At 57.8% G+C, this 24651-nt stretch overlaps 1 gene segment (V, D, J or C); it reads right to left on the reverse strand.

Annotated features, from left to right (window-relative positions):
* The window catches only part of LOC124977736 (immunoglobulin alpha-2 heavy chain-like), a 232862-nt gene that overhangs the window by 160065 nt on the left and 48146 nt on the right, over positions 1–24651 (reverse strand). The window contains 1 exon segment of the C gene segment in view: positions 3553–3559. Within this exon segment, the coding sequence occupies positions 3553–3559 (7 nt within the window).

Genomic DNA, 24651 nt, shown 5'->3' on the forward strand with positions numbered 1-24651 from the left:
TGGCCTGCACAGCTGAAACCACAGGACCCATCTTCAAGGAGAAAGCCACCCAGTCCCACTGGAAGAGGCCGCTTGCCCAAGAGACGCGGACATATGGACACAGCGACCCAACAAGCAAGACAAAGCAAGATGCCAGACCATTAAAGAACAAGGATCCTCGGCAACAGATCAACAGCATCTGAAAAGTAACTCACATGGAGGTGTCGAACAGACTCCACGTGTGCCAGGGAACACCCACAGGCCCCTCAGAGCCACGTCCGAGAGGGACGACACCAGCCAGACAAGACGATGGAAGAACCCAACAGAAACACGGCAGCTGGGAGTCCAGAGCCGTGGAGGAGAAGCGGTGGAGCACCAGGACACACTGGATCTGAGAGGAGCTCAGAATCCGAAGGCAAGTCTTTGAAATGACCAAGTCACACCAACAGAGAGCGATGAATGAAGACACCTGCTGAGACTCACAGGACACCATTAAGCAAACAAAAACTCCCACTGCGGGGGCTCCAGGAGGAGGAGGGAGGGAAAGGCAGGTCCTGGGTGGCCAGATGCTGTGTGGAAGCAGCGGAGCCCGGGAGTCATGCACAGAGACCCCGACTCAGGAAGATCAGACCGAGGACGGTTTTACCAGGAAGTTTCCTCCCCCAGGCATAGCACAGGCAGATTGCCCAGTGTCCAAGACACAGAGAAAATCGTCAAAACAAAGAGAAAGCAGGAGCTCACACGTAAGGGAGCTCCCATTGTGCAAAGTAAGAGTCCCGCAGAAGCAGAAGCTTGCAGGCCGGGAGAGAACGATGGGTTTCGAAGTCCTCAGCGAAGCCTACTTATGACCAGGAGCCCTCGCCCAGGAACGCTGTCCTTCAGGGGAGCGGGGAGCCCAGTATTCCCACAGTAGTGAACAGTGGCAATTCGCTACTGCCCAGCTGGCCCTGTTAGAAACGAGCCAGGGCATCCACATCTAGAGGGAAGGGCAGGAGCTCCGTCTAGGCAGAGGGGCAGGGACAGAAGTGAGTGGCAGAGCGGGCTCTCACAACGAGGAGCAGACCCCAACTCGTCAGCGTGCAGCCCCCAGACCTGAGGTCGAACAGGAGCAAGTAAGACGAAAATGAGCTCCCAAACGGAGTGAGACCACATCCTCTGCAGGAAAACGGGCGGCGCTTGAGAGCATTGCGGAAGTGGACTCAGCTCAGACGTCCAGGGTCCTGTGTTTCCTCTTCCAGGTGGAAGCCAGAGAGGAGCAAGGGAGAGAAAGGTGTGGAGGGTCTCTGAAAAGCAAAGGGAGGTCAGTAGAGGTAAGGGCCTCAGAGGGAGGTGGCGGGGACCTCGGGCAAGCTGCACTGCTAAGCTGTGTGCACGTGCGAACGCCTCACAGCAAAGCCCACCAGTGAGCACAACAGCAACGCACCAATAAAGCACGGAGAGAACACGTGAGCGTGCACCTACGTGGACGGCCGTGTCCGTAGAAGGTCTCGACTGAGTGTGTGGAGTCGGAAGAACTGCCTGCTGCCTGCTGGGCTCCTCTCGTCCATGAGGGCCGGGGGGAGATGCCCAGGCGGAGGCCCCTGCACACCCAGAGACCAATGCTGGCGGCTGTGCTCGTCAGGCCCAACAAACTGCAAGCCAGGGAGAAGGCCTCTGCCGAGCGTGAAAGAAGTCGACTCGGTGAGCCGGACATGTCGACTGGCCACGCACCCAGGCCCGGAGGGCCCAGGGGCACAGGGCAACACCAGCAGTCCCCAAGCAGAGGTAGACTGCGAGTGAACGGGCTCACCCTGCCTCGACTCTCAGTCCAGGATCGTTGCAGAACATCCCACCCAGCTTCCGCGGAGGGCACGCCTTCTCATCAGCATGCGGAGCGTCCTCCACCACAGGTCCTTGCCAGGCCCGGGAACGAGCCTCAAGAAACGTCAGAACTGGAATCATACCTCTTAACACCTCTCGGCATGAAAGAACAACTCTAGAAATACACAAGAGGAATTCTGGATGTCACGCAAACCTGTGAAAATCAAGCAGCCTGCACTCGAACGTCCAAAGCACAAAGGAGGAAATGACAAGAATGTAAAGAGTGCCTGAGACAGACGAAAACAAGAGCAGCACAGAAAAACCTGGGGAAGAGCAAAGAGCACCAAGAGGGAGTCCAGCGGGGTGGGTGCCTCCGCTCAGGACACAGAGGGACTCAGGACAGACGCCTGCACAGCTCGCCCGGCTGGAAGGCAAGAGGGAACCACCTCAGAGGCTCTGAAGGGAAGAAACAGCCAAGCCAAAGAAGAAACAAAAGAAAAAGAGGTAAGAACAACAGCACAAGAGATCAGAGGAGCGAAGCTTCGTCTCTTTGAAGATAGATAAAAGTGACAATGGTGAGCCTAACCAAGGAAAACAAGAAGACGCAAACAAATAAAATCAGAGACAAAAGGAGCTGTAAAGGGAGAGGAGTACAGAGAGTCGTCCAGGATTATTATGGAGAAGCCGGAGGATCTGTGGATGGACACAGAATGCCTAGGAAACGTGACCGTCAGCACAGGAACCCGATGAGCAAGGAGACTTGCTCAGTCTCAGAAGTTCCTGTGGGTCCCTGTGCCAGGGCCGCTGGCCTGCCTGTCGAGTCCCGCCAGACGCTGCAGGGAGCTGCATGCCACCCGCCGAGACACCCAACGAGAAAGGCCTGGACCATTCCACGCTCTTCTCCGCGGCCGGGATTGCTCAGAAACCATGCTCAACAGACGCTACAGGAAAGGAAAACTGCAGTTAGACGTCTCGGACGAGCCCAGGTGTTACGATGGCACCAGCGCCGACAGCTCAGCCTGCTGTGTGTGTCGCTGCGGGAAGGGCGGCCTCAGCTCCTCTAGCCCGGTGCCCACCGGCATGCTGGACGCGTCCGAAGGGGCTCTGCAGGATGCCGGCACGCTGGTCTTGTGCTTCCGGGCTCCACATCTCTGTGGATGTGCCAGCTTGTCGAGTGCCCGTCATGCCTTCTATCACATGAGCACAATCAGGGGCCCAGCAAACAGCGCAACGGACATCAACGACCGTTCACACGGGGCAAGGGGACCTACCCTGGGCCACCAGGGAGAGGAGCGTGCACTTCAGTGGGGGAGTCCACACATCACTCGAGGGGTGTGCACCCCACCCTCCACGCGGGAGCTGACGTCGGCGTCCAGGCGAGGAGCGAGGTGAGCGTCCTTCTATCGCACTGCCAGGCCAAGCGACCCTGACCCAGCCGGCAGAGCAGCGAGGCGGGTGGAGTGCAGCAGGGTCATTCAGATGGGAAGATGCCACATGTCCCTCCTGGGAGCCGACCTGGACTTGTGCACGGAAGACCCACGAGGATGCTGGAAGCAAGCAGTCAGCTCACTAGCGCTGCAAGAAACACAGTCCACATTCAAAGTCAGCATGGTGGCAGTATGACAGCGGCCAGTCACCCGGGAAAACGGAGACCCCACTGGTAAAGAAAACGAGTCGCCTAGGAGTAAGTGTTATGAAGGAGGTGAGAGAGCTCCACAGCGAAATCATGCAGTACTGACGGAGGAAGCGACAGAGCACACCGCCCGTGATCACGGGGAAAGGCTCCTGTTGAGGAAACCTCCAGTCTCCTGGCCCTGGAACAGGGCTGTCCGGATTCCCCCCTCCACCAGCGCTGACTCGGCCAAGGACAGCATTCCACTCGGTCCTGAGGAGCCCGGGCACAGGCCGTCCTGAGCTGGCCCTTCATCGGTCAGACTTTATCACTTCCAGACCTGGGCTGGGTGTGGAAGCCACCGTCCCTGGGCAGACCCTGGTCCGCCTACCCAGCTCTGAGAGCCCCTCTCTCCCTGCAGGGTGTCTGCCTCCCGTTTGCGGGTGACCATGCTGGGCACCAGTGCCAGGCCCAGAGCCCGCATCCCCCAGTGGCCCTCCGGAGTCCACGGGGAGGAGCGTGCACCCAGCACAGTGGGTCTGTGTGTGCTTCATGTGGCGAGGGGCCGTTCCTGGGGTGGGAGGTCTGGTCCTGGAGACGCCATGTGGCCGTGACGACGGCAGAGGACCGTGACACCTGTCACATCTGCACTTTCTGACGGCCATTCGGGGTCTCTCTCGGGGAAGGAAGGCGGCTGTGGCCAGGTGTGGGTCTCACGGCCCAACCAGCAGCCGTCCGCCACCCGTGCGCCCAGGAAGACACTCGGAGCGGGCATGTGAGCGCTTTGTCTGTGGAGTTCACTTCCATGAAGCTGAGGAAAAGAAGCAGGCGCGTCTAAAGGAGGTGGCCCAGCCTGTGGCCAGCAGCTGGTGGTCACCTCGAGCACTCGGCTGAAGCACCTGAAGACCATCTCTGCCGAGGTCAGACAGCCGTCCTGGGCCCAGGTCTGTAACCTGGACTTCCACCCACCTCCCGCGCATGGCACGCGGGCATCCTCGTGAGCCGTAGGTCCTGCGGGGCGACTGCTGCCCGCCCAGGACTGCCCGGCCACCAAGCCCGCCTTTGCCCTCTTTGAGAGCCAGGAGTGGGCCACCAAATTCCAGGAGGGGCACTAACAACCTGGCCTCATGGTGCGCGCTGTCTTCACACAGCATCACATCTGCTCCGTCCATGGAAGCTCACCCGCCTGCCGAGAGAAGAGCCGGGGGGCGGCCGGGCTGCCTCCAACCCTGCAGGCCGCTGGGAGCCACGTCAGATTAGAGGCCTGCCGAGGCAGCTGCCGCCCCTTCTCTGCTCAGACGGCGAACTGGTCGCAGAGGTAGCTTGCAAACAGCAAGTGCAGGCTGCACTTCAACCAGGCCTGGCCTACACGCCCAAGGGTGACAAGGACACGGTTGGCAGCGTTGTCCTTGCCGGAATAGCCGTGTGCCACGTGATGGCAGGGGCCTCCGGCTCCCCCACGTGATGGCATGGACCTCTGGTTCTCCCATGTGATGGCATGGACCTCTGGTTCTCCAACGTGATGACATGGACCTCTGGCTCTCCCCACGTGATGACATGGACCTCTGGTTCTCCCACGTGATGACATGGGTCTCTGGCTCCCCCACGTGATGACATGGACCTCTGGCTCTCCCCACGTGATGACATGGACCTCAGGTTCTCCCCACGTGATGACATGGACCTCAGGCTCTCCCCACGTGATGACATGGACCTCTGGCTCTCCCCACGTGATGTCATGGGTCTCTGGCTCTCCCCACGTGATGACATGGACCTCTGGCTCTCCCCACGTGATATCATGGGTCTCTGGCTCTCCCCACATGATGACATGGACCTCTGGTTCTCCCACGTGATGACATGGGCCTCTGGCTCTCCCACGTGATGACATGGACCTCTGATTCTCCCCACGTGATGACATGGACCTCTGGCTCTCCCTCGTGATGGCATGGACCTCTGGCTCTCCCAATGTGATGACATGGACCTCTGGCTCCCCCACATGATGACATGTGCCTCTGGCTCTACTCACGTGATGGCATGAACCTCTGGTTCTCCCACGTGATGAAATGGACCTCTGGCTCTCCCTATGTGATGACATAGACCTCTTGTTCCCCCACGTGATGGCATGGACCTCAGGCTCTCCCCACGTGATGACATGGACCTCTGACTCTCCCCATGTGATGACATGGACCTCTGGTTCCCCCATGTGATGGCATGGACCTCTGGTTATCCCCACGTGATGACATGGACCTCTGGCTATCCCCACGTGATGACATGGACCTGTGATTCTCCCCATGTGATGACATGGACCTCTGATTCTCCCCACGTGACGGCATGGACCTCTGGCTCTCCCCATGTGATGACATGGACCTCTGGTTCCCACACGTGATGGCATGGAACTCTGGTTCTCCCCACGTGATGGCATGGACCTCTGGTTCTCCCCACGTGATGACAAGGGCCTCTGAATCTCCCATGTGATGACATGGACCTCTGGTTCTCCCCACGTGATGACATGGACCTCTGACTCTCCCCATGTGATGACATGGACCTCTGGCTCTCCCGGGTGATGACATAGACCTCTGACTCTCCCCACGTGATGGTATGGACCTCTGCCTCTCCCCACTTGATGACATGGACCTCTGGCTCTCCCCACGAGATGGCATGGACCTCTGGTTCTCCCACGTGATGACATGGACCTCTGGCTCTCCCCACCTGATGACATGGACCTCTGGCTCTCCCCACGAGATGACATGGACCTCTGGCTCTCCCCACGTGATGACATGGACCTCTGGCTCTCCCCACGTGATGACATGGACCTCAGGCTCTCCCCACGTGATGACATGGACCTCTGACTCTCCCCATGTGATGACATGGACCTCTTACTCTCCCGGGTGATGACATAGACCTCTGACTCTTCCCACGTGATGGTATGGACCTCTGCCTCTCCGCACCTGATGACATGGACGTCTGGCTCTCCCCACGAGATGGCATGGACCTCTGGTTCTCCCACGTGATGACATGGACCTCTGGCTCTCCCTATGTGATGACATGGACCTCTGGTTCCCCCACGTGATGGCATGGACCTCTGGTTCTCCCACGTGATGACATGGACCTCTGGCTCTCCCCATGTGATGACATGGACCTCAGGTTCCCCCATGTGATGGCATGGACCTCTGGTTATCCCCACGTGATGACATGACCTCTGGTTCTCCCCACGTGAAGACATGGACCTCTGGCTCTCCCCATGTGATGACATGGACCTCAGGTTCCCCCATGTGATGACATGGACCTCTGGCTCTCCCCACGTGATGACATGGACCTCTGCCTCTCCCCATGTGATGACATGGACCTCTGGCTCTTCATGTGATGACATGGACCTCTGGTTTTCCTAAGTGACGACATGGACCTCTGACTCTCCCACGTGATGACATGGACCTCTGACTCTCCCACGTGATGTCATGGACCTCTGACTCTCCCCACGTGACGGCATGGACCTCTGGCTCTCCCTATGTGATGACATGGACCTCTGGTTCCCCCACGTGATGGCATGGACCTCTGGTTCTCCCACGTGATGACATGGACCTCTGGCTCTCCCCATGTGATGACATGGACCTCAGGTTCCCCCATGTGATGGCATGGAACTCTGGTTATCCCCACGTGATGACATGGACCTCTGGTTCTCCCCACGTGAAGACATGGACCTCTGGCTATCCCCATGTGATGACATGGACCTCTGGCTCTCCCCACGTGATGACATGGACCTCTGCCTCTCCCCACGTGATGACATGGACCTCTGACTCTCCCACGTGATGACATGGACCTCTGACTCTCCCCACGTGACGGCATGGACCTCTGGCTCTCCCCATGTGATGACATGGACCTCTGGTTCCCACACGTGATGGCATGGAACTCTGGTTCTCCAAACGTGATGGCATGGACCTCTGGTTCTCCCCACGTGATGACAAGGGCCTCTGAATCTCCCATGTGATGACATGGACCTCTGGCTCTCCCCACGTGATGACATGGACCTCTGGTTTTCCCCACGGGAAGACATGGACCTCTGGCTATCCCCATGTGATGACATGGACCTCTGGCTCTCCCCACGTGATGACATGGACATCTGACTCTCCCCATGTGATGACATGGACCTCTGGCTCTCCCACGTGATGACTTGGACCTCTGGTTTTCCCAAGTGATGACATGGACCTCTTACTCTCCCACGTGATGACATGGACCTCTGACTCTCCCACGTGATGACATGGACCTCTGAGTCTCCCCACGTGACGGCATGGACCTCTGGCTCTCCCCATGTGATGACATGGACCTCTGGCTCTCCCCATGTGATGACATGGACCTCTGGTTCCCCCATGTGATGGCATGGACCTCTGGTTCTCCCCACGTGATGACATGGACCTCTGACTCTCCCACATGATGACATGGACCTCTGGTTCTCCCACGTGATGACATGGACCTCTGACTCTCCCCACTTGATTACATGGACCTCTTACTCTCCCACGTGATGGCATGGACCTCTGGTTCTCCCCACGTGATGACATGGACCTCTGTTTCTCCCACGTGATGGCATGGACCTCTGGCTCTCCCACGTGAGGGCAGGGACCTCTGACTCTCCCCATGTGATGACATGGACCTCTCGTTCTCCCACGTGATGACATGGACGACTGGTCAGGAAGATGGGGTGACTCAGCGTAGGTGGTGAACGACTGGTCAGGAAGATGGGGTGACTCAGTGTAGGTGGTGGATGACTGGTCAGGAAGATGGGGTGACTCAGACTACGTGGTGGATTCCTGCTCAGGAAGATGTGGTGACTCAGCATAGGTGGTGGACAACTGGTCAGGAAGATGGGGTGAGTCAGTGTAGGTGGTGAAGGGCTGGTCATGAAGATGGGGTGACTCAGTGTAGGTGGTGAAGGGCTGGTCAGGAAGATGGGGTGACTCCGCGTAGGTGGTGGACGACTGGTCAGGAAGATGTGGTGACTCAGCATAGGTGGTGGACGACTGGTCAGGAAGATGGGGTGACTCAGTGTAGGTGATGGACAACTGCTCAGGACGATGGGGTGACTCAGTGTAGGTGGTTAAGGGCTGTTCAGGAAGATGGGGTGACTCAGCATAGGTGGTGGATGACTGGTCAGGAAGATGGGGTGACTCAGTGTAGGTGGTGAAGGACTGGTCAGGAAGATGGGGTGACTCAGCGTAGGTGGTGGACTGCTGATCAGGAAGATGGGGTGACTCAGCGTAGGTGGTGGACGACTGGTCAGGAATATGGGGTGACTCAGCGTAGGTGGTGGACGACTGGTCAGGAAGATGGGGTGACTCAGTGTAGGTGGTAGATGACTGGTCAGGAAGATGGGGTGACTCAGTGTAGGTGGTTGACGACTGCTCAGGAAGATGGGTTGACTCAGTGTAGGTGATGGACAACTGCTCAGGAAGATGGGGTGACTCAGTGTAGGTGGTGAAGGGCTGGTCATGAAGATGGGGTGACTTAGAGTATGTGGTGGACAACTGGTCAGGAAGATGGGGTGACTCAGCATAGGTGGTGGACGACTGGTCAGGAAGATGGGGTGACTCAGCGTAGGTGGTGGACAACTGTTCAGGAAGATGGGGTGACTCAGCGTAGGTGGTGAAGGGCAGGTCAGGAAGATGGGGTGACTCAGAGTAGGTGATGGAAACTGGTCAGGATGATGTGGTGACTCAGCGTAGGTGGTGAACGACTGGTCAGGAAGATGGTGTGAGTCAGTGTAGGTGGTGGATGACTGGTCAGGAAGATGGAGTGACTCAGAATAGGTGGTGGATGACTGGTCAGGATGATGTGGTCACTCAGTGTAGGTGGTGGACGACTGGTCAGGAAGATGCGGTGACTCGTGTAGGTGATGGACCACTGCTCAGGAAGATGGAGTGACTCAGTGTAGGTGGTGAAGGGCTGGTCAGGAAGATGGGGTGAAACAGTGTAGGTGGTGGTTGACTGGTCAGGAAGATGGGGTGACTCAGCGTAGGTGGTGAACGACTGGTCAGGAAGATGGGGTGACTCAGTGTAGGTGGTGGATGACTGGTCAGGAAGATGGGGTGACTCAGACTACGTGGTGGATTCCTGCTCAGGAAGATGTGGTGACTCAGCATAGGTGGTGGACGACTGGTCAGGAAGATGGGGTGACTCAGTGTAGGTGGTGAAGGGCTGGTCATGAAGATGGGGTGACTCAGTGTAGGTGGTGAAGGGCTGGTCAGGAAAATGGGGTGACTCAGCGTAGGTGGTGGACGACTGGTCAGGAAGATGTGGTGACTCAGCATAGGTGGTGGACGACTGGTCAGGAAGATGGGGTGACTCAGTGTAGGTGATGGACAACTGCTCAGGACGATGGGGTGACTCAGTGTAGGTGGTGAAGGGCTGGTCAGGAAGATGGGGTGACTCAGTGTAGGTGGTTAAGGGCTGTTCAGGAAGATGGGTGACTCAGCGTAGGTGGTGGATGACTGGTCAGGAAGATGGGGTGACTCAGTGTAGGTGGTGAAGGACTGGTCAGGAAGATGGGGTGACTCAGCGTAGGTGGTGGACGACTGGTCAGGAAGATGGGGTGACTCAGTGTAGGTGGTAGATGACTGGTCAGGAAGATGGGGTGACTCAGTGTAGGTGGTTGACGACTGCTCAGGAAGATGGGTTGACTCAGTGTAGGTGATGGACAACTGCTCAGGAATATGGGGTGACTCAGTGTAGGTGGTGTAGGGCTGGTCATGAAGATGGGGTGACTTAGAGTATGTGGTGGACAACTGGTCAGGAAGATGGGGTGACTCAGCATAGGTGGTGGACGACTGGTCAGGAAGATGGGGTGACTCAGCGTAGGTGGTGGACAACTGTTCAGGAAGATGGGGTGACTCAGCGTAGGTGGTGAAGGGCAGGTCAGGAAGATGGGGTGACTCAGAGTAGGTGATGGAAACTGGTCAGGAAGATGGTGTGAGTCAGTGTAGGTGGTGGATGACTGGTCAGGAAGATGGAGTGACTCAGAATAGGTGGTGGATGACTGGTCAGGATGATGTGGTCACTCAGTGTAGGTGGTGGACGACTGGTCAGGAAGATGGAGTGACTCAGTGTAGGTGGTGAAGGGCTGGTCAGGAAGATGGGGTGACTCAGTGTAGGTGGTGGTTGACTGGTCAGGAAGATGGGGTGACTCAGCGTAGGTGGTGAAGGGCTGGTAGGGAAGATGGGGTGACTCAGCGTAGGTGGTGAAGGGCTGGTCAGGAAGATGGGGTGACTTAGTGTAGGTGGTGAACGGCTGGTCAGGAAGATGGGGTGACTCAGTGTAACTGGTGGTTGACTGGTCAGGAATATGGGGAGACTCAGCGTAGGTGGTGGACGACTGTCAGGAAGATGGGGTGACTCAGCGTAGGTGGTGAAGGGCTGGTAGGGAAGATGGGGTGACTCAGCGTAGGTGGTGAAGGGCTAGTCAGGAAGATGGGGTGACTCAGCGTAGGTGGTGAGGGCCTGGTCAGGAAGATGGGGTGACTCAGCGTAGGTGGTGAGGGGCTGGTCAGGAAGATGGGGTGCCTCAGTGCACTTGCTGAAGGGCTGGTCAGGAAGATGGGGTGCCTCCGTGCACTTGCTGAAGGGCTGGTCAGGAAGATGGGTGCCTCAGTGCACTAGCTGAAGGGCTCTCCAGGATTTGCGGTGATTCAGGAGGAGGTGACATCTAATGCCTCCAGAGCCACTTTCCCTCCTCCGCCTGCAGCCAAGGTCACCTGCCTCAGGCGGGGCTCAGCAAGCAGGTGTCATTGAGCCCCGGGCTCCTTTCCTCCTTTGGTCATCCCTTCTGTGGTGGGCAGGGTGAGAGGAGAGGCTGGAAGACAGGGACCTGAGATCTTGAAGGGCAAGCTACCCGCTCCCTCAGAACCGGCTCTCTGTCTCCTCTCTCTCTGTCCTTCTCTGTTCTGTTTTTTAAATAAAATCTAGTTTCGCTCCTACCTGGACTTTTCCTGGGTGTTTAATATTCAGCACTGGGGTTCAGAGGGCCGGGGGGAAGGAGGACCCGATCCTGATTTCCAAGACCAGTTTCAAAAGCACACAGAAGGAGTCTCAAGAGACCAGGCCAGTCCCAGGTGCACGGAGCTGCATTTGCACATTTCCTTCCTGTGCAAAACAGGAGGGCAGGAGGGCCTGGCCGAAAGGGGCGCAGGAAGGGGCCCTCAGCGGAGCTGGCCTGGAGCTTGGCTGCCTCCTGCCAGCTGAGGCGCACAGCGGTGGGCAGCACCTCTTGTGCTCCGGGCCTGCAGGAGGGCAGGGCATTCCTCTCTGAACCTGGGGGTGGGGTTGGGCTGCCCCCTGGCTTTTGGGACCCAGGCCCGAGGCTCCCTCTCCCAGGAAGGGAGGCAGGTGAGTGGCCCTGAGTCCTGCGCCCCGTGTGGAGGCCCCAGGCCCTTGGGGCGGGTGTGGGCCGTGCTGGTCCAGCACCCGCACTGTGATCCAGCGCAGCTCAGAATCCGTTCTGGGCTCAGGGCCTTCTTGGTGAGCGCTGTGTCGGGGTCTCCCGTGGGCGGGGCTGGGGTGTCGCTGGGCTCTGGTGGCCTCCGGGCAGGTTTTATGTAGGATGTGTGGCACTGTGGCCCCAGCTGCTATAACTCACGGTGTCTCAGGCCAGCACAAATTCCTTCCACCTGCCAGGAGGGGCCAGCCCAGGGAGGGGCCCCTCCTGGCCTTGAGGTTCCGGCTTGGGCCGTCCTCGTTCCCCCGAATGTGGAGTGGGCGTGGAGTCCTCTGGCAGGTGTCTGCTGGCCCCCGCGGAGCCCTGCACTCCCACCCGGAGGCCTCCGCTGTCCACAGAGCTGGCCTGGGCAGCTTCCGGCGTGCTGGGACACACTGCAGGGCCAGCTACTCTGCCTCACGGTGACATCAACACCAGCAGAAACCTGAAGCCGTGGGGCCTCCCTGGACCTGGGCTCAGTGTCCCTCTTGGTCCTCTCTGGCCATGAGCAGGTGTCCCTGGAACACTGGGTTCTTCTCTCCTGAGCTCTGGAAGTTTCTGGTCTTAGTGCAGCTGGCTCCCCTGGGGGCCTTTGGCCCTCTGCAGGCTGGTGTCCTGTGGGTTTGGGCTCTGCCCAGGTCAGCTACCTGGCAGCCTGTCCTCTTCCTGGGTCTCAGCTTGGGCTGGCCAGGTCAGAGCTGAGACTCCAGTCCAGGCCATGGGGCTCTGGTATCCCGCTCGGTCACCATTTAGAGCTTCTGTCTCAGGTGCCCAGGGGTGTCTGTGAGGGGTCTGCTGCCCGGCTGGTCACTACAGCTGAGGCTGGGGCCTGTGGAGGATTTGGGCCTGGCCTGAGGCACTGTGGGGTCTTCCCCTGGAGAGAATCCCTCTGACTCTCCCTCCTGCCCACCCTGCAGGTCCCAGAGCTGGCGGGCGGTGGGGAGCCGAGATGGGCGTCCTCGGTGGGTCACCTGCACTGTCTCCATGAGGTGACAGGAGACGGAGGGCCTGGGGATGGGCTCATGAGGCTGGACTGGCACTGGCTCTGTGGCCTGCGCCCTGGGAGCTGGCATGCGCAGTCTCACGGGACGCAGCCTCCTGGCGAGTCATTCAGATGCCCTCCCAGAGGGTGTCCCTCAGTTCTGTGGAGGGGACACCGGGAGGAAAAGGGGCTGCCCTGGGCGGGGGTCCCTGGAGCCACCTGGCTCCTGCGGCCCCAGGCGACGTCCTTTCCTGTTCGCACTCGGGGTCCACGGGAGCTCTGAGGGTGGCTCCTGTCAGGGTGGGGTGGAGCCCAGCCCCTGGACAGGACCTCTGTGGGGGGCTGGGCACTGCGGGCATTGGCGCCCTTCCTGCCTCACACGCTTTCACTGGGCAGCGCCCGGGGCTGGGTGTCCTGGGCAGCCCTCTGGCTCTGGCACTCGGGACAGGAGCCAGGAGTCAGTAGCCTCCTAGGGCGACCGGGAGCACAACTGGAAGGACCAGCCCAGGGCGCGGCAGGGGCTTTGGGACATGGGCCACATCACTGTGGTAGCTGTACCCATAGACACAGTGAGAGAGGCCCCAACAATATGTTCTGTCCCCAGGGCCGGGGTGTCTGCCCCATCTCCACTGGGCCTCTCGGAAGGATGAGCTCTGGGATGGCGGGCTGGGGTGGGCTGGGAGGATGTCCCCCGGAAGTGACCGCGAGGCCCCCTGAGGCCCCGACCCCAGCAGGGAGGACTCGCCTGCAGGCTGGTCCCCAGAGCCTGCTGTGGCCAGGTGCCTGCCTGCTCCTGGCCACAGGTTGTTTCCCTGCTGAGGAAGGGGGTGGGCGGAGCCTGCGAGGGCAGAGGGAGGAGGGGCCTAGAGTAGAGGTCATGTGGCCTCTGACCTCTGCCCTCCTGCCGCTCTGGGGGCAGGTGGGGACTGGGCTCCCCCGTGCTCAGGCCCGGACAGCTGGCTGCAAAGCACACTCTGTCCGTCCCCTGCTGGGACTTCTGGCCTGGGCCCTCTGCACCTGCAGTGTCCCTGGATTTCTCTCTTCCCCACCCCTGCACTGCCCCTGCAGCCACGGTGGACCTGTGGACAGGCACCTCTGCTCTAGAACCTGGACCTCCAGTGAGATGGGCCTATCCTTCCCTGACTGAGGTCAGACCAGCAGCTTTGAGGGGGCCCAAGACCCAGGGTGAACTGCCCGCCTCGGGGTATAGTGGGGCGTCCTGCTGGTCCCAGTTGCTGCTATGGGCAGTATCACTGTGGTAGCCATAGCCAGCTAGACACAGTGTGACATCCCCTGACAATAACTGAGCTTGGCCCTGGGGGCAGGGCTGAAGGGAGCTTCCAGGGAATATAGGGGAGGAGTCCCTGGCTATTCCAGGGGACACCAGGGTTGTGGAGGCCAGGGACTGGGATGTGTGCAGGGGACAGGAGGCCAGCCTGGGAGGCTCAGCAGGACTGGAGAGTTCAGCAACTGGGAGGGGTGTGAGCAGACCAGGAGGTGCTCAGGGCCCTGCAATGGCTTTGCGGGGTCACCACACCTGTGGTCCTTGTCTGAGCACACTCGGAGCTGGGACCAGGGCCGCGGGCAGGCTGTGCCTCAGCGGCGCGGGTCTCAAGGTGAGGGGCCTGGAGACAACCTGGGAGCAGTCGCAGCCTGGCTGAGCTCAGGACTCCAAGGTGAGGGGCCTGGAGACAACCTGGGAGCAGTCGCAGCCTGGCTGAGCTCAGGACTCCAAGGTGAGGGGCCTGGAGACAACCTGGGAGCAGTCGCAGCCTGGCTGAGCTCAGGACTCCTGCTCTGAGAGCACTCACGGTTGAGTCAAGGGACACGCTTGCCCCGGCCAGTGGAAAACCCAGGAGCAGCTGCAGCGGCCTTCCTGGCAGTCTGCCCTTGGTGGCCACATCTGCAAGGGCAGGTGGCTTGCCTGGTGGCTGCTGCTCTGAGATGCGGCCCTTCACCTGGAGGGCAGCCTGCAGAAGCAGAGGTCAGGTCAGCAGCCTGGAGGGCCCCGCACCTGGAGGGTGAGCCGCCGCGTCGGGCAAGGAGGGCAGGCTCTCCAGTGGCTCTAGTTACTGCTGTGGGAGCACCCTGTGGTGGCGGAATGAGGCCCATACTCAACTTGAGACCCTGAACACAGACCTAACGAAAACCAGGTCTGGCCTGGAGGTGCAGCTTGGGGAAGCTAGTGGGCAGCAGGGGCCAGGGCTGCCCAGGAGCCCAGACCTGTGCACAGTCCTTCCCTGGAACGAAGCCCTGCACCCCTGGGAGACCTGAGGCAGGCCAGGAACAGGCTCCACCTTCCTCCGGCCCTTGGGGGCTGGGAGTCGCCGGGTCCTCGGAGAGCGCTCTGGACGCTTCCCGGGAGCTCCTGCACAGCGAGACAGGTCGCCCCAGGCTCCGCTCGCTCCTTGGGGCTTCCTGAGGCTCTGGGCAGGGCCAGCACAAGCTCCTCCTGGCCCCTACGGTGACCCTCTCTAAGGCTGAGCTGGGCTCAGTGGAGGCACCCGTACTGTGACGGTCATGGGAAACGTCTGAGGACAGCCCCTGGGGAGGCCGGAAGGGCAGTGTGGTCTGGAGGAGGGCGGAACACAAGACTCACTCCCCATCGTCAGGGAGTCCTGGAAGGAGGAAGCAGTAAAGGGGAAACTCGGAAACAGCGGGTCCAGAGGGAGAAGAGAGGCCGCGGGTGGGATCTGAGTCTTCACCCCTTGGGATCCGAGCTGTCTCCTCCGGGTAGCAATGAGTTTCAGTGTTCTCACAACTGCTTTCCTGAGTTGAACTTTCAACCTGCACACCAGTTTCCTGCCTCTACGGAGGGCAGGTCCTCAGTCTTCGAGGATAAACCACCCTTATTGTACCCTACGAAGTTCAAACCCCTTCTGTAACCAGGGGCCATTTTCTCTCCAGAGAGCGGTCCCCTCCAGGGCCCAAGGGACTGGCTCTGGAGGGATTGCCCCGTCTGAGGTCTGCTTCCCTCAGGTTATTCTCGCCTTCCTAAAGGTGCTGGAACCATTCTGGGATTTTTGCTTATGTGGTGTGGGTGTCCCACCTGTACCTGGGGGACTGAGTGGCGCTGAGTCCTGGCCTGGAGAGTCACCCTGGTCTCTGGGGGTCCTTCCCACTGGGAGGTTTGGAGGTGCAGCCCACTGATTCCAGGCCAGGGTGAGGCTTAAGGCCTTTGGTCCCTGGGGTGCCGAGGTGGTGGGTTTCCCTGGCGCTGCTGGACTCTGGGGAGAGGCCACAGTGCTCCTGGGGGCCATGCAACCACCTCAAAGCCTCCCTTGGTGGGCAGATGCTGTGCGTGGGCTCAGCTGACAGGTAGAGATGGCTGGTCGGGTGGAGACTGCGGTGCTGGCCCCTCTGGGCCCACAGGGCTCTGAGCTCAGCACCAGGGTTTTTGCTGCTGGGTCTACCATTGTGGTAGTTATGTAGTAGCTAAAATCTTCATAGTAGTAACACAGTAGGAGGGCCCTTCACAAAAAGCCCTGCCAACAGAGGCCCCGCCCAGCTCCCAGGAAGAGGAGGCCAGGACAGCAGTGCCTAGGCACTCACTGGTGGGGGTCCAGCCCACCTTCCTGGGCTCTTGACCTTCCAGGAAAGGCCTGCGGTGACATCCCTCTGAGGGGGTAGGAGGCAGGCCTCCCTGTGGCTGTAGCCCCAGGGCGGGTATGAAGGAAGGGGCAGGAACAGAGGAGGGGCAGGAACAGATGGGGGTCAGGAACAGAGGAGGGGCAGGACAGGGGAGGGGCAGGGGAGAGGAGGGCAGGAGAGGGGAGAGCAGGAGAGAGGAGGGGCAGGACAGGGAAGGGCCGGGGAGAGGAGGGGCAGGGGAGGGAGGGGCAGGGGAGAGGAGGGGCAGTGGACGGGAGGGGGAGGGCAGGGGCAGGACAGGGGAGGGAGGGGAGGGGCAGGGGAGGGGCAGGGGAGGGGAGGGGAGGGCCGGGGAGGGGAGGGCAGGACAGGGGAGGGGCAGGGGAGAGGAGGGGCAGGGCAGGGGAGGGGCAGGGGAGAGGAGGGGCAGGGCAGGGGAGGGGCAGGGGAGAGGAGGGCAGGACAGGGGAGGGGCAGGGGAGAGGAGGGCAGGAGAGGGGAGGGGAGGGGCAGGGGAGAGGAGGTCAGGAGAGGGGAGGGCAGGAGAGGGGAGGACAGGAGAGGGGAGGGAAGGGGCAGGGCAGGGAGGGGGTCCAGAGGATTTCCTCTTTCTTTCATTAGCTTACCTTCATTGCACTCTAATGATATAAGAACTTTACTCATTAAAATCATTATTTTCTATGTTTATTATTTGCTTTAACCTTCAATGCTTTTTATATGTGTAATGAATCTTAAGAAGAGGTGTCACCCAGTTTCAGAATTGGGAGTATGAATGGAAGGCTTGCCCACTTTACTTCCTGGGTCCTGGCAGAACCTGTTTCCCTCCAGGGGCTGGTGTGATCCCGTGTTCTTGGCTGAGAGGCAGGTGCCTTGCAGGGCCAGCCCTCTGAGGTTGCAGTGGCTGGGACCTCCGCCCAGGAGTGTGTCTTTATTTATTGCTATCATGGTGGCCGTGTGAGAAACACGCTCACCTGTCCAAGCCCAAAGAGTGAACTGAGAGACACGAGTAACGCCTTTAATCAGGTGCCTGGTGGCCAAGGACCCCCAGATTGGGTACAACCGGTGTTCTCTCCCCTGGAGCATAGGGTCTCTCCCTGGTTCTCACTGGCTGAGTATTTGGGGTGCAGTCTTCGGAACATCACCTAGGTTTTACTGCCTCCTACTGGATTATTTAAAGAGAGGTACCTTTGGTTGTCCCCACCTCCCTGTGTGCTCCTGTGGCAGGAAAGTCCCCTTGGGTTGAGCTGGACGTGCAGAGTCCATCTCTGTTGGTCAGGTCCCTTCCTTCTCCCTCCTGTGTGTCCCGGGGCTGTGAACCTCACACTCTGTGTTACCTACGTGCACCGTTCCGTCCTGCTCTCCCCTGCAGCTGCCTTTCCTACATCCCAGGTCATTTTCCATTTAAGGCTAAATACTGTGTTCTGAAAATGGACCCCTGGACTTTGCATTTCTCTTTTCCCTCTGCTGTGGGCCACCGTTCACCTGAGATTTGCCATGGGCTCTTAGTGGCATCCAATTCCTGATGTCTGTCCTTGTCCCAGAAGTGGGACAGAGCTTGGTTTTCTGGAGTTGTCTGTGGTTCTGTCTCTGTTGTGGGGAGGTTGGGTCCACTTTCCTTGGGTGGGACAGTAGTCCCCAACCTGGTCTGAACTCAGCCCTTGCTGCTCGGGCCCTGAGGCTTTTTTGTTAAAATGATCTTTTGCTTCCTGCAGTTGCTCTTTTTACTGTTTATTGAAATGATCATTCACTGCCGGCACTTGCTCTGTTTTACATCCTTTACTTCCCGGATCATTTTAATTTTGTACATTCTGAACTCCTTTTCTGACATTTCTTCTACCGTGCTGTCAGTGGATTCTATTAATTTAAAATCTTGGTTTATTTGGGGTACTTTCTTCCCTCGTTTTTCTCATGTTGTTTGTGTGTCTTCCCCTCTAGCAGTGCAGATCTGGGGTATTTACAGTTTTCCCCTAGAGGTTTATAGTGTCCTGCAGGTTTCCAACGCCTCACCTTTAAGGGGGAGAAAAATACTAGCAGCACCCAATGTAAACAATATGCAGCCTTAAACCAAATAGGCCCTATGAAGACGTTAGCAGTCGAGTTGTAATAAACAGAGAGGATGAGTTTGATCATTATCTACAGTATATCCAATAGGTTCGCAATGAGGTCTACCATTTCTAATGGTGGACAAAGAGGATGGGGAGGGGCGTAGGATGTGATATTAATGGGATTGGAAGTGGGTGTTAGAGGCACTAGTTCATAGGAAAGGTGAAAGCAGGATCAAAGGAAGCTGGTTGTTAGCATGAGGAAAGGAGAAACAGACTCCGAGGAAACAGGGGGATAAGAGGAAAATAAAGAATTGAGAAAAAGAAAAAAAAAAATCAAAAACTAAAAAACCCTACCACACAACTGTCATATTCTAGTCAAACCTCAAGTCTTCAGCAGCCTGATGCCTGAGAGCTACCTGACAATGAGCTGCTAGTCTTCAGCAGGCTTCTCAGGAGAGGGTTGCCCCACCTAAAGATGGCAGCTTCCACTTCAGGGATAATCCAAGATGGCTGCAGAGGCTTCTGAAGGTGGTGGTAGGTGGGGAGCCGCAGCACTTGGGTGTTGCAGGTGGGCCTGGGTCCTCACCGAAGCTCCTGGGCGGGTGGGCCTGGCTCCTCGCTCTGTCCCTTTCTTTTTGAGGTGCTTGCAATGGACACAAGGCCCTGTGTGGCAGGTAAGTCCCACAGCCCCAGCCCTTTTTATTTTATGTCGACACAAGGCCCAGGCTGACCTTGAACTTGTGCCCCTCCTGCCTCAGCCTGCCAGCAGCTGGGATGGTGCTTCTGTGTCCAGCAGATCAAGGTTTTCTGAGGCTGTCAGCCAAGGGAGCTGAAAGACACATCTGGGGAGATCAGAGGCATAAGGACCCTCAGCTGGGGCCTTGGGTCCCACTGACCTCAAGGTCACAAGCGGGCACCCCAGGTCGGCATCAGACTGAAGGCATAAATGAGAAGACAGTAGACACCACGGTCAGCCCCCGCGGGGTGGCTCTGCCTGGGGCCCTGATTCAGTGCTTCCCAGGTCGATGCTGAGCCTAGAACCAGCCCCAGTGAAGGCCTCACCCTACTTGGGCCACTTGTGAGTTTGTCTGTCTGAGCATCTCCTTGGCTCCTGCGCTAGCTGTGATGGGTGATTTGAATGTCCTGATTTCTCCACGAGGCTTCCCCCAGCACTTCACTCGAGGCCTTGGGTGGATTACGGTGTGTCTAGACCATTCCAGTTTGCAACCAGCAGGCTGCAGTTTGCCAGCTCAACTTCCCATATTATTAAATAAATCATTCCTGTGTCCGCCCTGAGTTGAAGTCAGGTGAAAAAGAGAAGAGTGCTGCTTTTCAGACTGCAGGTACCTCCCGACGGCTAGGGGCAGGTGGGTCACATAAATTGTGAACAAGTCTACTCTGCTCCCCAGAACCAGGCACCCAGGTCCTGTTCTGAGAAACAGCTGCTGCGGCTTCAGACTGCTGCCCACCAGTGCCCGTCTTGGACAGCATTGCAACTTGGCATTGCAACTCACACAGCACCCTTTCTCCTAGGTGCCAGTGTTCCGGGAAACTTGGTCATGAGAGTTTTTAATTGTCTTTTGAAGTTTCTGTGGGGCACAAGGACTTGGGGCTGCTTGCTGTGCCATTGTGGTGATCCAGTGCATCTATCACCTCCTGGAGGAGATAAAACAAATAGAGGTGCATAGATGGGGACTGGTGATAGGTTTGTCGGTACATTTTATTAGACGGCTATTTGTCATTATAACCAAAATAATGGACACGGATAACTTAGAGGAGGAAAATTTTTCCTTCATGACCTACTTCCCCTAGCCATGCCCCCCAGCAAGTTACCACCCAGTAATCGATTCAATTATTAATCCATCAAACTGGTCAATGCGCTGATGAGCTTACAATGCTGACAATGTAATGTAATGATTTCAGCTCTGGACATTCCTGTATTGTCTTAGATGAGATTTTGGGCTCAACTCATATGCAAATCATGATATAGGATCCCTGGGCCATAAGAGCTCACATCCATCTAATAATGCAAAATGCACTCAGTCCATCTCCAAAGGTATCCGTAGTCTTAATAGTTGTCAGCATGACTCAAAAGTCCACCTCCAAAGTCACCTCTGAGGCTCTTTGGCTGTGAGTCCTGCAAACATCAAAAGCGAGTTACATCAGTGCAACACACCAGGGCACAGAGTCAACATTCCCATCCCTCGATGGAGGAGCAGGGGCGTATAAAGAACGGACGGGGTCAAAGCAAGACAGACAGACAGCTGGGCAGACAGGTCCTGGGGCTCCACTCCTGGCATGTGGGGTTCTTGGCCGTGAGAAGTGATCTCAAAAGGCTCGTGTAGCAGCGCATCCGTGGCCTGGCTGGGTGAAGCCTCAGGCGGATCCTTCCCCAAGAGGCTCTGCCTCACTTGGGCCCGAAGCCGAGGAGTTGGCCACCCAGGGATCAGACCTCTGAAGCTGCAATTCCCAAGTAAACACTTCCTGTCCAGGTCCCCTGGCTGGGTGTTCTGCTCACGGCAGCGCACAAGCTGAGTAAAGCACCTCCAGCTAGGCCGTCTCCTGGAGTCGCACCACCTTCCAGGAGCCCAGCAGCTGGGGACCAGGCCGAAAGCCCAGGAGCCTTCGGGGAACATTCTAGACCTAAACTCTGCCACTGTGCTTGATCCTTCGTCAAAGACACACGGACTGTGTGGGGTTCATTTCTGGACACGGCAGCTGTCTGACTTACCTGCCTGTTCTCCCCAAAGACCACACGGCCAGGGCCGCTGCAGCTTTCAGGATGGGTGGCATCTGTCTGCACTGGTCACAGTGCTGTCCCTCCCCGTCACCATTTGCAGGAGCTTCCCTTATGTCTGGTGTTCCTCCAATCTGAGGAGACACACGTCAGTCAGATTTTGGTAACTGCCGCATTTGCGATGTGACCTCTTCTCCAGTGGCCTCCAGGCCACAGGTTGCTGGCCAGCCCACAGTGCTGCTGGGCAGTGCTGGAGCCTGGGGCTGGGCCCTGGCAGGGCACAGGGGGACCCCAGCCCCGCCTCTGTCCCTCTCCTTCCCTGCTGCTGTAGGCTGAGCTTGGCTCTTCGACCATGCGCCCCACTCTGGTGTGCTGGTCACCAGGGACCCAAAGCCACAGGGCCAACAGGCCGCGGAGAGAAGTCTGAAAGAGCGGCCAGAGCAAATCTGTCCGTTTTGTAAGTTGATCTCCCCTGCACGTGTCACAGTGACGGGAAGCAGGACGACTCCTTTTCTCTCCTCTGAGCTCGCTGCTGTGCGGCTCGGGCCTGTCATGAATCTGACCTGGGTCTCCTGTTGGTTCCTGCCTTGGCCACGGGAAGCCAACTGACGGGAGCTGAAGGACTCCTCACTCCTCCTCCAGGGTTTTGGCCTCCAGCTTCTCCTCTGGCCCGCAGAGTCTCCGTGGCTTCCAGTACTAACAACCTTCTGGACTATTTGACCCTTGTCCATCTCTGGCCTCCCAGGTGGCCACCGTCATTAACTCTCGCTCTGGGCCCGTGTTTCCCTGGCCTTCAGCGCACCTTTCAGTTTTGTGTTGAAAGCCACTCACCACAAGTCCATCATGGGAACAGAGGCAAACGGGGCCCAGCAAGAGGGGCAGTTCTCTGGGTGGGAGCAGGATGTGTCTGACCTTCCCTGTGCTCGCAGGTTCCAACAGGACCGACGTTCCCTCCGTGTGCGAGTGTCTTCCCTGCGTGTCGGCCTTCCCTAGGAAACCCTCCTGTGAGCGAGTCCAACTCTGCAGCTCTTCACCACTGGTCCACGCCGGCGTGGGAGCTCTGCTGGGCAGGCGCTAGGGAAAGGGTCGGCACAGCTTATCTTAGACTTAGGAGAAACCTCGGTCCACGCAGAGCCTGTGCCGAGAGCTCCCTGCAGGAGCTGGTCACCGTTGCCCTGTGGGGTGGACGGGAATCCTGTCCCGGGGTTCACCCGTGGAGCCTGTGCGGCACGCTGCCTTCTGGAGGGTGGGCTTTGGCACGGAGCCGTCTCTGTTGCACTGCACGCCACTCAGCGTCTCTCCTTTCCCTCGTGTTCTGGGGCAGCGCCTTTGGCTTTCCAGCAGGAAACGTCATTGGCTTTGCAAGACGAGTGCTGTGAGCGTGCAGAACCCTGCGACTGTCTCCCTGAGGTAGTTCCTGCTGCTGGTCCACCTCTCCGGCAGGGACCTACCACCGCGCTCGCCCGGGGTCAGGACTCAGGACCGCTGGCTTCTCTTGCCGCAGGGCTCTCCGCTGCGTCTTGGTCCCGCGTGTCTGTCAGCACTGTGGTCTGCTCTGCAAGCTGTTTCCAGAGGGGTCCCAGCAACGGGTCAGTTTCCATTCTCCAGCTTCTCCTGTTTGATGACAGGGGTGGCAGCTCCCGCACTCTCCCTGTGACCTGAGAGGTGGTGGCCACGTCCACTGTGTGCGTGCTGCCCACCTCTCTGCCTCTCACTAGTCCAGGCTTCCTGAAGACCATGGCGCTTATCTTTCCAGAACCCAGAGTGTTCTTACGTCCACAGACGCAGAGGCTTCAAGTGCCAAGCCAAGGCTTGGGTGTGATGGTCTCGTGCACTCAGTGCGGAAGAGCAGATCTCACCTCTATCGTCCATGTGATTTTACTCTTTTGTCCTTAATAAAGGTTAGAAAAAATTAAAAATCGTAACGAGTGTAACTGGAGAACGTTTTCTAGATGATATCACATTCTCAAAGCTACAGTGAGGCGAGATGTGCCTTCGCTGGGGTGGATCAAAAGTCCAGTCTGGCCTAGTTGTTCAGGCGGTCTGCTTCCATCAGCATCTGGCAAGACTGACCAGAGCCCAGAGGAGCCCCTCGTGGCCTGCCTGCACCGGAGCTTGAGCGGTCTACGTGAACCGACCCCTCGGTCCTCTCACAAGCCACGTCAGGAGTCAGTTCCCACAGTTATGAGATTTGAGGGCAGAGATTCCTGTAAGTGTTTTTAGAAGAACCTCCTTTGTCTCACCAGAACAGGAGATGTTGTGGCAGGTGCACACGGAGCCAGCACAGCAAGCTGAGGCGAACCTGGCAGCGCTCAGCTGGAACCCGCAGGTCTTCCTGTCCTAGTGCCATCGCTCCTGGCTCCCTTTAGATGGCGGAAACACACAGGATGAAAGCCATCAAATGTGTCTATTCTATCCCTTCAGTGCCAAAATCATAAAGCAGCCCAGCACCCCTCAGGGTTCACATTCAAAGTCTCATCCGGGACTAAAGGTAAATTCCCTCCAACTGTGAACTTCTAAAATAAAACAAGAACCTGTCTACCTACGAACACACAGAAGGGACGTGGACAAGTCGGCGTGTGAAACACAACAGAACCCATCGCCACAGACGAGCCTCATCATGGATCAGAGAAGGGTGCTGCAGGCCGATGGAGATGCGCTGCCTCATAACCTGGGAACGCAAGACGGAGAAACCCTGGGAAACTGAGGATGTGGTCAGACTTAGGATGTCCTGAGACTCTAACGGTGTGTGGAGACCAATGCCATCCCTCACGGGAAGGTTCAAAGACAAGGTGGCTGTAAGGGCGATGATCTCCCAAGGATACCAGTTGGATAAAGATGTAAAAGAAACATCAAAACCATAGAACACGGACGAGTGTGTACAGTCTGTGTAAACGATCAGAGATAATGTGTTACCAACCTAAAACAGGCCTTCTGAAGTCCAAGACGTTTTAAGTCAGCGCATGACGGCCACGAGGTAAAAGCCTTAGTAGGGTGACAGAGTACCAGCTGAACAAGTCGGGCACTGCAGATGACCCTCAGGTGGTGAAGGGGACAGCCAGACAGAAATGGAGGTGTGGCGGTTCTCCAGTCGATGGAAATGCACAAACGGCAGGAGGGAGGTCACATCCGTCATCATTACTGTGATGGTAAATCTTCAATATAATAGCAAGGGATCTCAAAAACCCAATTTCAGCAGTGGCTTCCTGTTCTAGAAAGAAAGCAGTAGGGAAACCCTGGACTTGAACTGCACTTTAGACCAAACATACACAGACCATTCCTTGAACAACATCAGAATACACATTCTCCTAACGTGCACGTGGACCTTCACCAGGGCAGTTCAAATGTCACCCCACAGAGATGGTCTGCACACACTTACAAGGAGCGAAGTCATTCCAGCTGGTTTTGTAAACACAGAATGGAGCTGGAGGACAATAAAAGACAGACACA

The sequence above is a fragment of the Sciurus carolinensis genome, chromosome 2 (genome assembly GCF_902686445.1).
Source record: "Sciurus carolinensis chromosome 2, mSciCar1.2, whole genome shotgun sequence".
NCBI lineage: Eukaryota > Metazoa > Chordata > Mammalia > Rodentia > Sciuridae > Sciurus > Sciurus carolinensis.